A 15,420-nucleotide genomic window follows, 5' to 3' on the forward strand; every position below is an offset into this window, starting at 1 on the left:
TTAGAGAGGGCAGTTGGTTGTTTTGGGCAGATTTGAAGGTTGGAATAAAATTAAGTAAAAAAAGGGGTTAGTGATGTAGGAAAGTAAGGACAGAGCAAGGTAAATTGGTTGAACGATAGGTAGGTCAATACTTGAAACGTAAATTGTTTGAAAGTTTGTTGGTCAGTCAATGGTTCATGTGGTCTGGTAGGTTGTTTTCTGGTAAGAAGGTCAGCCAGTCTATTGGTAGGAAAGTGGGTTGGTAGAACAGTCAATAGGTATGGAGGTTCAAGGGTCTGTAATTACATGTAGGAGAGTAGTCTGTCACGGAGCTAGAAGCTTTTAAATCTCCACTAAAAACATATATGTTTAGATTGGCTTTTAACAAAAAATTGCCATAAGCATTTATTATTACTGTTTTAATATGCGTGGTTTTACTTGCTTTTAACTTATTTGTCCTGTAAAGCACTTTGTGCACCATTGTGATGTTGTAAGGTGCTATACAAATAAACCTTGATTGATTGATTGATTGATTGATTGATTGATTGATTGATTGATTGATTGATTGATTGATTGAAATGGGTTCTGAAATATATGGTTTAGGGTAGTAGGGATATGGCTCAGTGGGTTGGTTAAAGGATCCCCAGGTAAGTAAGTAGAGGCTAAGTAGATACCTGAGTGTAAAGTGGCTCGTAGATGTCCACCCCATTGTCTTTGCTTTGTTCGATGAGCACGTTGGCACGCTTCCAGATGAATCGGGCCGGCGGGTTGGAGTTGACGGTGCAACGTAGGAATACCGTCTTCTCTTGGTAGTAACTGCCACGCACGTCACTGATGGTCTGGTGAACCGTCAGAACTGGTGTGTCCAGGTCTGTAAGAGTGGCAAAATAGGCAAAACAACTGTAAAACTCATGAACAACTTTAGTTTGCATTGCTGTGCTGTGTTGTGTTGGCTAACGGGTTACACACGCTGACCAAAGTTGCACCAACATAATCCTTCTAACAAGCAAAAACAAGTTGATTTTTTTTTTGCCATTTGCCTGTCTTGTTTTGACGTTCATTTACACTATGTCTACTTCTCTTGGTCATGCCTCTTATCTCACAATTTGCCTTGCCTCCATGTTCATTTCCTTATTACCAGTGTCTTTGCTACAATACAATTTCAGCTCGGAGGTTTCTGTGCGGAGTTTGCATGTTCTCCCCGTGACTGTGTGGGTTCCCTCCGGGTACTCCGGCTTCCTCCCACCTCCAAAAACATGCACCTGGGGATAGATTGATTGGCGGCACTAAAATTGGCCATTGTGTGTGAATGTGAGTGTGAATGTTGTTTGTCTATCTGTGTTGGCCCTGTGATGAGGGAGCGACTTTTCCAGGGTGTACACTGCCTTCCGCCCGAAACGCAACTGAGATAGGCTCCAGCGATCCCAAAAGGGACAAATGGTAGAAAATGGATGGATGGAGGGTTGCTATCTCTCTATAAGTCACTGCCACATTCACTCCTTATCAATCACTTTCATCCTTTTTAAAGGAAGTTATCACTATGGACTGTGTCCTAATTGAAATATGTCATATACATAACGGAAACACAAACACAATTCCTTGCTTGTCATTGCTGCCGCTGAGCGCCTCACTCCAACATGAGAGCATAGCGCACGCGAAGGAGTGCACTGTTTTACTGTACTGATTGCATTCTTGATCTGACACGTGCGGATTAAACATTTTACAGTATGATGTTGAAAAGGGCAGTGCTGTCACGTTATGGTTGCGTTACACACACAGGCACACGCACACTTCTGAATACCGTATAAATCGCCCCGTAGTATAAGTCGCACCTGCCGAAAATGCATAATAAAGAAGGAAAAAAAACATATATAAGTCGCACTGGAGCATAAGTCACATTTTGTGCGGAAATGTATTTGATAAAACCCAACACCAAGAATAGACTTTTGAAAGGCAATTTAAAATAAATAAATAATAGTGAACAACAGGCTGAATAAGTGTACGTTATATGACGCATAAAAAAACAGCTGAAAACGTGCCTTGGATGTTAACTTAACATATTATGGTAAGAGTCATTCATATAACTATAACATATAGAACATGCTATACGTTTACCAAACAGTCTGTCACTCCTAATTGATAATTCCTATGAAATCTTATACGTCTGGTCTCTTACGTGAATGAGATAAATAATATTATTTGATATTTTACAGTAATGCTTTAATAATTTCACGCATAAGTTGCTCCTGAGTATAAGTCGCACCCCTGGCCAAACTATGACAAAAACTGCGACTTAGAGTCCGAAAAATACGGTACAAAGCTTCTGGTTCCAAGAGAGCACCGGAACAGATGGTACGTAAAAACACTGAGTACCACACACATTCTAATTAAGTTGCATTAAACAATGATTGTGCTGTACTATTTACAACCAATACGAAAGCGGTTAATTTCAATCACGAGATGTTGGAAGTAGCTGATCAATCATTTGCTTGCATAATCTCATTCTTCTGAACCATTGCACACTAAAGCAGTGGTCCCCAACCACCGGGCTGCAGAAGATTTTTTTATTCAATTTATTTAAAAAAATAAAAACATAAATAAATAAATTAAAAAAAATGTTTTTTTATAAAATCAACATACAAACACAATATACACTTACAATTAGTGCACCAACTACAAAAACCTCCGTTTTTCTTGACAAAGAAAAAAAAAAAAAAAAAAAACGTGCAAACAGATTTTAACCCTTCAAATAACATCTTGCGCTTAAAATTAATCCATCTGAATTTGATTGAACAAGAATAAACATGTTTGTATAGCATTTTTTTAAATAAACTTAAACCATGACCAAATGGACAAGTGACTGATGCGGAATTGTTACTGAGAGAGCTCTGTGTGTCCCTCCCTATGCGCTATTCACTAACACAGTCTTCCAACACGGAAAAAACAAGGTCTTAGTTGGAGGAAATGGTCAATAAAACTCCGTTTTTTTCACCCCCATTAACGTAAAACTTGACACAAACTGCACTGTGTGCTCGTAACTACGGGCGTCAGAGGGAATATTGAAAAACAAATCAATGATTGAAGTGACAAACTTGCCATCCAAACAATACTCCGTTGGTTGACAAGATCATACAGGCATGGAAGCACAGTTAATTGATTTATTAAGCAGAAGAAACACAAACCAGTGAACAAATTAGAAGAGCTGCTGTCAGAGCCGAAAAACTGCCGTTGCCGGCCTGCTACGTCTTTGAGACTCAGAGTGAGTGTGGACTCGCTGACGTCACACGTCACTAGGCAACAGGCACACACACAAACACACACTGCTCTCATATAACACTTATCTCAACTGCATCATGCCAGATATTAGATTGGTTTTCCAAGTAACACAGTAATTACTTTCCCTAATAATTAATTACATTTATTGAAGAGTAATCTAATTAGCAATTCAATTATTTTTGGGGAAAAGTAACATCACTCTGATGAAGTACTTGTACAGCCTGTCAATCAGCATCAGGAATCAGTTGGCAGGTTGGTGTTCCTGGTTAAAATCTTTGCGCGTATGTCCTATAACAATGGTTTCCTATAAAAACAACATTGGGATAGCGTGGCTCGGTTGGTAAAGAAGCCGTACCAGCAAATGGGGGGTTACAGGTTCGATTCCTGCTTTTGCCATCCTAGCCACTGCCGTTGTGTCCTTGGGCAAGACACTTGACCCACCTGCTCCCAGTGCCAACCCCACTGGTTTAAGTGTATCCTAAAGATGTAGATGATGACATTCTCAATGTAAAGTGCTTTGAGTCTCTCGAGAAAAGCGCTATATGAATACAAATCACTTGTTAAAGGTTAATTATTTTCATGTTGACGTTGAGGCATTTCATATTTTTGTTAGCTGAATATTTGAGCATAGATACATGCTTTGTTTTAAAGAAGATTTGTGATAATTTGACTATTATTTTATTATTTGTAAGGCTTTTCTTATCTTAACAAATAAGAAGAAATCCTAAACCTTCATACTCGATGGTATCTGTTTTTGTGTATTTGGGATCACCATTAGTGCTGAAAATGTAAAATTAAGGCATGGTGGAGATATTTAGTTACGACAACAGTTATTTCCATTTATGGGTTATTATATGGGCCAAACTATATCAGGATATGAATTTTAATTCATATCGCCCAGCCCGATTACTCATGTTAGCGACAGTTTTAGTACAATTAAGGGATATTCTGTGTGTTTAATTGAGCGTTACAGTAGGCCTTATGATGACATTGTGTTTTTATGTATGAGTGCACATGTGTACCTTGTTTAAGCTGGTAATAATGACATTTGTAAAATTGACACAGTTCATATTTTTTCTCAAAAATGTTGGTGATATTTTTTTTTCCATTTAGTAGCATCGGTGCTACTGGGGAAACCTCCAAGTATTTGTTTAAGCTGCTATCCCGTAAATGCATTTGGATTGCGAAGGCTAAAAGTCGGATGTGTAATTTTTCAAGGAAAGTACCCCAAAAAATTACAAAATAAAAGTACATTACCTTGCAGTTAAAATACAATGTACAAATACACACACACACATACATACATACATACACACACATATATATACATACACACACACATATATATATATTAGGAGTGGGCAAGTTAATGCGTTAATTTCATTTCGAGTTAACCCATCAATCTATTAATGCTGATAATCATTTTATCGCCCATTTGCGTATGTTGTTTACATGCTTTTATTTTGTTAACGGCTATTGCTGGCTCCGGCGGAAAAGGAAGAAGAATGCAGAAGAAAACAAAACAAGCATGGAGAGGAAGGGTAACGCAACAGAACTTTTACAGGGTCATTTTCATTATAAAGTACTTCCAGGCGGCGGATTTGACAGAAGCAAAGTCGTTTGTAGCCACTGCCAAGCTGAATTTTCTTATCACAGGAGTACTTCAAGTCTAAAATATCACCTTCACGCAAAGAACACTGTTGATGCGAGCAAACCATTCAACAAAGTAGAAAGTGGAGCCAGGCTTCGGCAGACTACGTTAAATGCAGCGTGCGGGAGAAGTATAGATAAACAAGAGCAAGAGAAGCTAACAAATGCCCTAGCAAAGTGGATAGTTACAGACTGTAGGCCTTTTAGTGTTGTGGAAGACGCCGGCCTGAGAAACATTGTGCTAATCGCAACAAGTGACAGCACATATGATCCGCCATCAAGACGCACCATCGCGCGAAGAATACACGAGTTGTATGAAAAGGAGAGGACTGTAAAAGTGACTACTTTAAAACGTGCAGCTGTAGTTGCTCTCAGTGGGGACTATTTGACATCAATCGGTAAGCATAATTACCTGGGAGTTACAGTGCATTATATTGATGAAAAGTGGGTGCTGCATTCACATGCTCTGTCTATAATGAAAACAGAGGAGAGGCATTATGCTGAAATATGCGCGGGTCACTTCACTGAAGTTATACAGCAGTGGAATTTGACAGATAAAGTCACCACACTACGCACGGATAGTGCACAAAATATGATTGCTGCTGCAAGACAACTGTCTTTTGATCATATCCCCTGCTTTGCGCAGTCTCCAGCATCCTGTCACTGTTTGTCTGCACAACAGTGCGTTTGACAACATCCTTTCCAAGTGCAGAAAATTTGTCGGGCACTTTAAACACAGTCCAGCAAATGCAGCAGAATTAGAGCAAAAACAAGCTGAACATGGACATAAGAAAGAGACCGTTGTGCAAGATATTCCTATCCAATGGAATTCAACTGTGGACATGATAAAAAGCCTCCGCAGAAATGAACGGCCTCTGAGTGACGTCCTCACCACAAGCACCAAGATTGCCATGCCAACTCCAGCTGAAATGGACAAGCTGCAGAGGTTGGAAACGCTACTGGAACCTTGCAGGTATGTTTTACATCATATTACTCAATATCCAGTCCGATTTCATGTAAGAGAGAAAAAATATGTAAATGCAGCATGAATATGCAGAGGATATTTTTTGTGTATAATTGAATGCAATATATTTTTGACTGAAGTAAATGATAAATGATAAATGGGTTGTACTTGTATAGCGCTTTTCTACCTTCAAGGTACTCAAAGCGCTTTGACACTACTTCCACATTTACCCATTCACACACACATTCACACACTGATGGAGGGAGCTGCCATGCAAGGCGCCAACCAGCACACATCAGGAGCAAGGGTGAAGTGTCTTGCTCAAGACACAACGGACGTGACGAGGTTGGTACTAGGTGGGAATTGAACCAGGGACACTCGGGTTGCGCACGGCCACTCTCCCCACTGCGCCACGCCGTGGAGTTGATTTTGTGTTGCAGGTATTTGACTGAACTTTTGGGAGGAGAAAAGCATGTGTCTTGCTCTGTGGTTCTACCTGCTATTTACCATCTCTTTCGGGTGATGGAGAGCTCAGATGATGACCCCGCCTACGTGACCAAGCTACATTTAGAGAGGATCTAGAGCAGGGGTCACCAACGTTTTTGAAACCAAAAGCTACTTCTTGGGTACTGATTAATGCGAAGGGCTACCAGTTTGATACACACTTAAATAAATTGCAAGAAATAGCCAATTTGCTCAATTTACCTTTAACTCTATGTTATTATTAATAATTAATAATATTTATCTTTGTGGAAACACTGATCATCAAAATGATTTCTCACAATAGATATATATAGAAAATGATAAATATCAATATGCAACACTTTATTAGGGTCCGCCCTGCAATGGCAAAGGACATCCATGTCCTTTGCCATGCAAGGACCCTATTGAATCTGTAACGTTTCTTATTAGGGTCCGCACTGCCAGCAAAGGACTCTGTCCTTTGCTAAGGCAAGGACCCTATTGAATCTGTAACGTTTCTTATTAGGGTCCGCCCTGCAATGGCAAAGGACATCCATGTCCTTTGCCATGCAAGGACCCTATTGAATCTGTAACGTTTTCTTATTATTAGGGTCCGCCCTGCAATGGCAAAGGACATCCATGTCCTTTGCCATGCAAGGACCCTATTGAATCTGTAGCGTTTTATTATTATTAGGGTCCGCCCTGCCAATGGCAAAGGACTCTGTCCTTTGCCATGGCAAGGACCCTATTGAATCTGCTGCGTTTTATTATTATTAGGGTCCGCCCTGCCAATGGCAAAGGACTCTGTCCTTTGCCATGGCAAGGACCCTATTGAATCTGCTGCGTTTTATTATTATTATTATTATTATTCCGCAGCTTCGAACCCTAATTTGACCCACTGACCATGCTCCAAAACTCACCAAATTTGGCACACACATCGGTAAGGCTTGGCAAAAACACATATTAAGCAACCAAACCCCAAAATACAAAATTGCGCGCTAGCGCCCCCTATGAAAAAAAAAAAACATACTGATTGTAACTTCCGTTAGGAATGTCGTAGAGACATGAAACGAAAACCTCTATGTAAATCTGACTTAGACCTACATTTCATAATAGTATGTTCTGGGGCAAAAATCAACAGAAATATTGCAAAAACCCATTCAAAGCAAAATTTTCGCAAAAAAATGCTATTTTTGCCTCTTTGAGCTGTAATTTCACCCCCTTAAAATGCTTCAAAACTCACCAAACTTGGCAGACACATCAGGACTTGCAGAAATTGCAATCTAATGAAAAAAAAAAATAATAAAACTCAAAATTGCGCTCTAGCGCAATTTTTCAATAAAACACAGAAAAAACTGCTTCCAGGAAGAAACCACGGACAAAACTGCTTGTAACTTCCGGTAGGAATGCCGGAAAGACATGAAACAAAAACTTCTATGTAGGTCTCACTTAGACCTACATTTTAATAATTGACAGCTAGCAGAAAAAATAAACAGGAAGTTGGCAATTACCCCTTCAAAATAAAAGTTTTGTAAAAACCCGTCACCTTTTTCAAATCGACACTTCTCCCAGTGCGTTTGTCGTTTCGGCTTCAAACTCGCACAGGAGAGAGTTTGAACCCTTCTGATTAAAAGTATAGATCAAAGTTTTGATAAGTTTTCAGGTTTTGATTTTACGCGCCTTCAAAGAACCCCTGCGCAAATTTGCCTAAAAAATTTCATTTTTGCCTCTTTGAGCTGTAATTTGACCCCCTTAAAATGCTTCAAAACTCACCAAACTTGGCACACACATCAGGACTGGCAGAAATTGCGAGCTAATAAAAAAACCAAACCCCAAAACTCAAAATTGTGCTCTAGCGCCCCCTAGGAATACAACACAGACAATACCCTAATTTGACCCCCTTAACATGCTTCAAAACTCACCAAAGTTGACACACACGTTGGTACGGTGTCCCTCCCCAACATATTAAGCAACCAAACCCCAAAAATGAAAATTGCGCGCTAGCGCCCCCTAGCAAAAAACAAAAACAAATCGCTTGTAACTTCCGTCAGGAATGTCGTAGAGACATGAAACAAAAACCTCTGTGTAGGTCTGACTAAGACCTACATTTCCAATAAAAAATGTCTATAACCAAAATCAACAGAAATCTTGAAAAAACTCATTCAAAGCAAAATTTTCGCAAAAAAATGCTATTTTTGCCTCTTTGAGCTGCAATTTGACCCCCTTAAAATGCTTCAAAACTCACCAAACTTGGCACACACATCAGGACTGGCAGAAATTGCGATCTAGTGAAAAAACCAAACCTTAAAACTCAAAATTGCGCTCTATTGCAATTTTTGAAAAAACACAGAAAAACTGCTCCTAGGAAGAGGAAACGGATAAAACTGCTTGTAACTTCTGGTAGGAACGTCGGACAGACATGAAACAAAAACCTCTATGTAGGTCTCACTTAGACCTACATTTTGATGATTGGCATCTTTCAGTTGAAATCAACAGGAAGTTGGCAATTACCCCTTCAAAATAAAAGTTTTGTAAAAAGCCGTCACCTTTTTCCAGACAAAACTGCTTGTAACTTCTGTTAGGAATGTCGTAGAGACATGAAACAAAGACCTCTGTGTTGGTTTGACTAAGATCGGGACTCGGGACACGGCGGCGGCGGCGGCGGCCAACGGCGGACCCGACCAACGCTGCTTGCAGCTTTAATTATTATTCTTTCTTTCTTTATTCCGCACCGTCGCGCCCCAACATCACCCCCTTAACATGCTTCAAAACTCACCAAACTTGACACACACGTCGGTCTACCGTGCCACCACAACATATTAAGCAACCAAACCCCAAAAATGAAAATTGCGCTCTAGCGCCCCCTAAAAGGAAACAAAAAACAGACTGCTTGTAACTTCCGTTAGGAATGTCGTAGAGACATGAAACAAAAACCTCTATGTAGGTCTGACTTAGACCTAAATTCCATAATTGTATCTTCTGGGGCCAAAATCAACAAAAAATTTTCAAAAACCCATTCAAAGCCAAATTTTCACAAAAAATGCAATTTTTGCCTCTTTGAGCTGCAATTTGACCCCCTTAAAATGCTTCAAAACTCACCAAACTTGGAAGACACATCAGAACTGGCAGAAATTGTGATCTAATGAAAAAAAAAAAAAAAAAATCTCAAAATTGTGCTCTAGCGCAATTTTTCTATAAAACACAGAAAAAACTGCTTCCAGGAAGAAAACACAGACAAAACTGCTTGTAACTTCGGGTAGGAATGCCGGAAAGACATGAAACAAAAACTTCTATGTAGGTCTCACTTAGACCTACATTTTAATAATTGACAGCTAGCAGAAAGAATAAACAGGAAGTTGGCAATTACCCCTTCAAAATAAAAGTTTTGTAAAAACCCGTCACCTTTTTCAAATCGACACTTCTCCCAGTGCGTTTGTCGTTTCGGCTTCAAACTCGCACAGGAGAGAGATTGAACCCTTCTGATTAAAAGTATAGATCAAAGTTTTGATAAGTTTTCAGGTTTTGATTTTACGCGCCTTCAAAGAACCCCTGCGCAAATTTGCCTAAAAAATTTCATTTTTGCCTCTTTGAGCTGTAATTTGACCCCCTTAAAATGCTTCAAAACTCACCAAACTTGGCACCCACATCAGGACTGGCAACAATTGCGGGTTAATGAAAAAACCAAACCCAAAAACTCAAAATTGTGCTCTAGCGCCCCCTAGGAATACAACACAAACAATACCCTAATTTGACCCCCTTAACATGCTTCACAACTCACCAAATTTGACACACACATCGGTATGGAGTGGCAGACCAACTTATTAGGTAACCAAACCCCAAAAATTAAAATTGCGCGCTAGCGCCCCCTAGGAAGAGACAAAAAACAGACTGCTTGTAACTTCCGTTGGGAATGTCGTAGAGACATGGAACAAAAACCTCTATGTAGATCAGACTTAGACCTACATTTCCAATGAAGCACTTCTATAGCAAAAATCAACAGGAAGTGGGCAAAAACCCCTTCAAAACAAAATTTTCGCAAAAAAGTCAATTTCTGCCTCTTTGAACTGAAATTTGACCCCCTTAAAATGCTTCAAAACTCACCAAACTTGGCACACACATCAGGACTGGCAAACATTGCGATCTAGTGAAAAAAACAAACCTTTAAACTCAAAATTGCGCTCTATTGCAATTTTTGAATAAAACACAGAAAAAACTGCTCCTAGGAAGAGGAAACAGATCAAACTGCTTGTAACTTCTGGTAGGAATGTCGGACAAACATGAAACAAAAACCTCAATGTAGGTCTCACTTGGACCTACATTTTGATAATTGGCATCTTTCAGTTAAAATCAACAGGAAGTTGGCAATTACCCCTTCAAAATAAAAGTTTTGTAAAAAGCCGTCACCTTTTTCCAGACAAAACTGCTTGTAACTTCCGTTAGGAATGTCGTAGGGACATGAAACAAAAACCTCTATGTAGGTCTGACTTAGACCTACATTTCCATTAAACACTTCTATACCTAAAATCAACAGGAAGTTGACAAAAACCCCTTCAAAACAAAATATTTGCAAAAAATGCCTTTTTTGCCTCTTTGAACTGATATTTGACCCCCTTAAAATGCTTCAAAGTGCCAGTTAAAGCTATACTATGCCAAGCGAAAGCCATTTATCAACAACATCCAGAAACACCAATCTGTAATTTGACCCCCTTAACATGCTTCAAAACTCACCAAATTTTACACACACATCAGGACTGGTGAAAATTGCCATCCAATAAAAAAACAAACCCCAAAAATGAAAATTGTGCTCTAGCTCCCCCTAGGAAAATAAACTGATAAAACTGCTTGTAAATTCTGTTAGGAATGTCGTAGAGTGATGAAACAAAAACTTCTATGGAGGTCTGATTAAGATAGGGACTCGGGACACGGCGGCGGCGGCGGCGGCCAACGGCGGACCCGACCAACGCTGCTTGCAGCTTTATTATTATTATTATTCCGCAGCTTCGAACCCTAATTTGACCCACTGACCATGCTCCAAAACTCACCAAATTTGGCACACACATCGGTAAGGCTTGGCAAAAACACATATTAAGCAACCAAACCCCAAAATACAAAATTGCGCGCTAGCGCCCCCTATGAAAAAAAAAAAACATACTGATTGTAACTTCCGTTAGGAATGTCGTAGAGACATGAAACGAAAACCTCTATGTAAATCTGACTTAGACCTACATTTCATAATAGTATGTTCTGGGGCAAAAATCAACAGAAATATTGCAAAAACCCATTCAAAGCAAAATTTTCGCAAAAAAATGCTATTTTTGCCTCTTTGAGCTGTAATTTCACCCCCTTAAAATGCTTCAAAACTCACCAAACTTGGCAGACACATCAGGACTTGCAGAAATTGCAATCTAATGAAAAAAAAAAATAATAAAACTCAAAATTGCGCTCTAGCGCAATTTTTCAATAAAACACAGAAAAAACTGCTTCCAGGAAGAAACCACGGACAAAACTGCTTGTAACTTCCGGTAGGAATGCCGGAAAGACATGAAACAAAAACTTCTATGTAGGTCTCACTTAGACCTACATTTTAATAATTGACAGCTAGCAGAAAAAATAAACAGGAAGTTGGCAATTACCCCTTCAAAATAAAAGTTTTGTAAAAACCCGTCACCTTTTTCAAATCGACACTTCTCCCAGTGCGTTTGTCGTTTCGGCTTCAAACTCGCACAGGAGAGAGTTTGAACCCTTCTGATTAAAAGTATAGATCAAAGTTTTGATAAGTTTTCAGGTTTTGATTTTACGCGCCTTCAAAGAACCCCTGCGCAAATTTGCCTAAAAAATTTCATTTTTGCCTCTTTGAGCTGTAATTTGACCCCCTTAAAATGCTTCAAAACTCACCAAACTTGGCACACACATCAGGACTGGCAGAAATTGCGAGCTAATAAAAAAACCAAACCCCAAAACTCAAAATTGTGCTCTAGCGCCCCCTAGGAATACAACACAGACAATACCCTAATTTGACCCCCTTAACATGCTTCAAAACTCACCAAAGTTGACACACACGTCGGTACGGTGTCCCTCCCCAACATATTAAGCAACCAAACCCCAAAAATGAAAATTGCGCGCTAGCGCCCCCTAGCAAAAAACAAAAACAAATCGCTTGTAACTTCCGTCAGGAATGTCGTAGAGACATGAAACAAAAACCTCTGTGTAGGTCTGACTAAGACCTACATTTCCAATAAAAAATGTCTATAACCAAAATCAACAGAAATCTTGAAAAAACTCATTCAAAGCAAAATTTTCGCAAAAAAATGCTATTTTTGCCTCTTTGAGCTGCAATTTGACCCCCTTAAAATGCTTCAAAACTCACCAAACTTGGCACACACATCAGGACTGGCAGAAATTGCGATCTAGTGAAAAAACCAAACCTTAAAACTCAAAATTGCGCTCTATTGCAATTTTTGAAAAAACACAGAAAAACTGCTCCTAGGAAGAGGAAACGGATAAAACTGCTTGTAACTTCTGGTAGGAACGTCGGACAGACATGAAACAAAAACCTCTATGTAGGTCTCACTTAGACCTACATTTTGATGATTGGCATCTTTCAGTTGAAATCAACAGGAAGTTGGCAATTACCCCTTCAAAATAAAAGTTTTGTAAAAAGCCGTCACCTTTTTCCAGACAAAACTGCTTGTAACTTCTGTTAGGAATGTCGTAGAGACATGAAACAAAGACCTCTGTGTTGGTTTGACTAAGATCGGGACTCGGGACACGGCGGCGGCGGCGGCGGCCAACGGCGGACCCGACCAACGCTGCTTGCAGCTTTAATTATTATTATTATTGTTTATTCCGCACCTTCTCACCCTAATTTGACCCCCTTAACATGCTTCAAAACTCACCAAAGTTGACACACACGTCGGTCTACTGGGACAGCCCAACATATTAAGCAACCATACCCCAAAAATGAAAATTGCGCACTAGCGCCCCCTAGGAAAAAAAAAAAAACAGACTGCTTGTAACTTCCGTCAGGAATGTCGTAGAGACATGAAACAAAAACCTCTGTGTAGGTCTGACTTAGACCTACATTTCCAATAAAAAATGTCTATACCCAAAATCAACAGAAATTTTGCAAAAACTCATTCAAAGCAACATTTTCGCAAAAAAATGCTATTTTTGCCTCTTTGAGCTGCAATTTGACCCCCTTAGAATGCTTCAAAACTCACCAAACTTGGCAGACACACCAGGACTGGCAGAAATTGCGATCTAATGAAAAAAAAATTAATAAAACTCAAAATTGCGCTCTAGAGCAATTTTTGAATAAAACACAGACAAAACTGCTTTCAGGAGGAAAACACAGACAAAACTGCTTGTAACTTCCGGTAGGAATGCCGGAAAGACATGAAACAAAAACCACGATGTAGGTCTCACTTAGACCTACATTTTAATAATTGACAGCCTGCAGCAAAAATCAACAGGAAGTTGTCAATTACCCCTTCAAAATAAAAGTTTTGTGAAAATCCGTCACCTTTCTTCAAAAGTTATCTCCTCTGAGCGCGTTTGTCGTTTCGGCTTCAAACTCGCACAGGAGAGAGTTTGAACCCTTCTGATTAAAAGTATAGATCAAAATTTTGATAAGTTTTAAGGGTTTGATTTTACGCGCCTTCAAAGATCCGCTGCGCAAATTTTCCTAAAAAAGATAATTTTTACCTCTTTGAGCTGTAATTTGACCCCCTTAAAATGCTTCAAAACTCACCAAACTTGGCACACACATCAGGACTGGCAACAATTGCGATCTAGTGAAAAAAACAAACCCCAAAACTCAAAATTGTGCTCTAGCGCCCCCTAGGAATACAACACAGACAAACTGCTCCTAGGAAGAAAACAAAGACAAAACTGCTTGTAACTTCCGGTAGGAATGTCAGAGAGACATGAAACAAAAACCACTATGTAGGTCTGACTTAGACCTACATTTGAATAATTAACATACTTTGGCCAAAATCAACAGGAAGCTTGATATTTTCACTTCAATACAACAACTGCATTACTTTCACAATGCATTAAATAGTGTCACCAAGGCTTCTCCTGCCGTGGGGCTCGGGGACAGCAACCCAAGGCGCGCTCGCACCTTCGCACCCTAATTTGACCCCCTTAACATGCTTCAAAACTCACCAAAATTGACACACACATCGGTATGGAGCGGCAGACCAACTTATTAAGCAACCAAACCCCAAAAATGCAAATTGCGCGCTAGCGCCCCCTAGGAAGAGACAAAAAACAGACTGCGTGTAACTTCCGTTAGGAATGTCGTAGGGCCATGAAACAAAAACCTCTGTGTAGGTCTGACTTAGACCTACATTTCCAATGAAATACTTCTGTACCGAAAATCAACAGGAAGTTGGCAAAAACCCCTTCAAAACTAAATTTTTGCAAAAAATGCCTTTTTTGCCTCTTTGAACTGATATTTGACCCCCTTAAAATGCTTCAAAGTGCAAGTTAAAGCTATACAATGCCAAGCGAAAGCCATTTATCAACAACATCCAGAAACGCCAATCTGTAATTTGACCCCCTTAACATGCTTCAAAACTCACCAAATTTGACACACACGCCGGTATGGAGCGGCAGACCAACTTATTGAGCAACCAAACCCCAAAAATGAAAATTGCCCGCTAGCGCCCCCTAGGAAGAGACAAAAAACAGACTGCTTGTAACTTCCCTTAGGAATGTCGTAGAGACATGAAACAAAAACCTCTGTGTAGGTCTAACTTAGACCTACATTTCCAATAAACACTTCTGTACCTAAAATCAACAGGAAGTTGGCAAAAACCCCTTCAAAACAAAATTTTCGCAAAATATGACTTTTTTGCCTCTTTGAACTGAAATTTGACCCCCTTAAAATGCTTCAAAGTGCAAGTTAGAGCTATACAATGCCAAGCGAAAGCATTTTATCAACAACATCCAGAAACGCAAATCTATAATTTGACCCCCTTAACATGCTTCAAAACTCACCAAATTTTACACACACATCAGGACTGGTGAAAATTGCCATCCAATAAAAAAACCAAACCCCAAAAATGAAAATTGTGCTCTAGCGC

General features: G+C 39.6%; 1 protein-coding gene across 3 annotated transcripts in view; it reads right to left on the minus strand.

The window, feature by feature from the left end:
- LOC133537626 (MAM domain-containing glycosylphosphatidylinositol anchor protein 1) overlaps window positions 1-15,420 on the minus strand; it is a 569,362-nt gene that overhangs the window by 180,032 nt on the left and 373,910 nt on the right. For all 3 annotated transcript variants that reach the window (XM_061878797.1, XM_061878798.1, XM_061878796.1), the window contains exon 5: window positions 654-850. In XM_061878797.1, the coding sequence (XP_061734781.1) occupies window positions 654-850 (197 nt within the window). The remainder of the gene's footprint in view (window positions 1-653; window positions 851-15,420) is intronic.

This window comes from Nerophis ophidion, linkage group LG02, assembly GCF_033978795.1.
Source record: "Nerophis ophidion isolate RoL-2023_Sa linkage group LG02, RoL_Noph_v1.0, whole genome shotgun sequence".
NCBI lineage: Eukaryota > Metazoa > Chordata > Actinopteri > Syngnathiformes > Syngnathidae > Nerophis > Nerophis ophidion.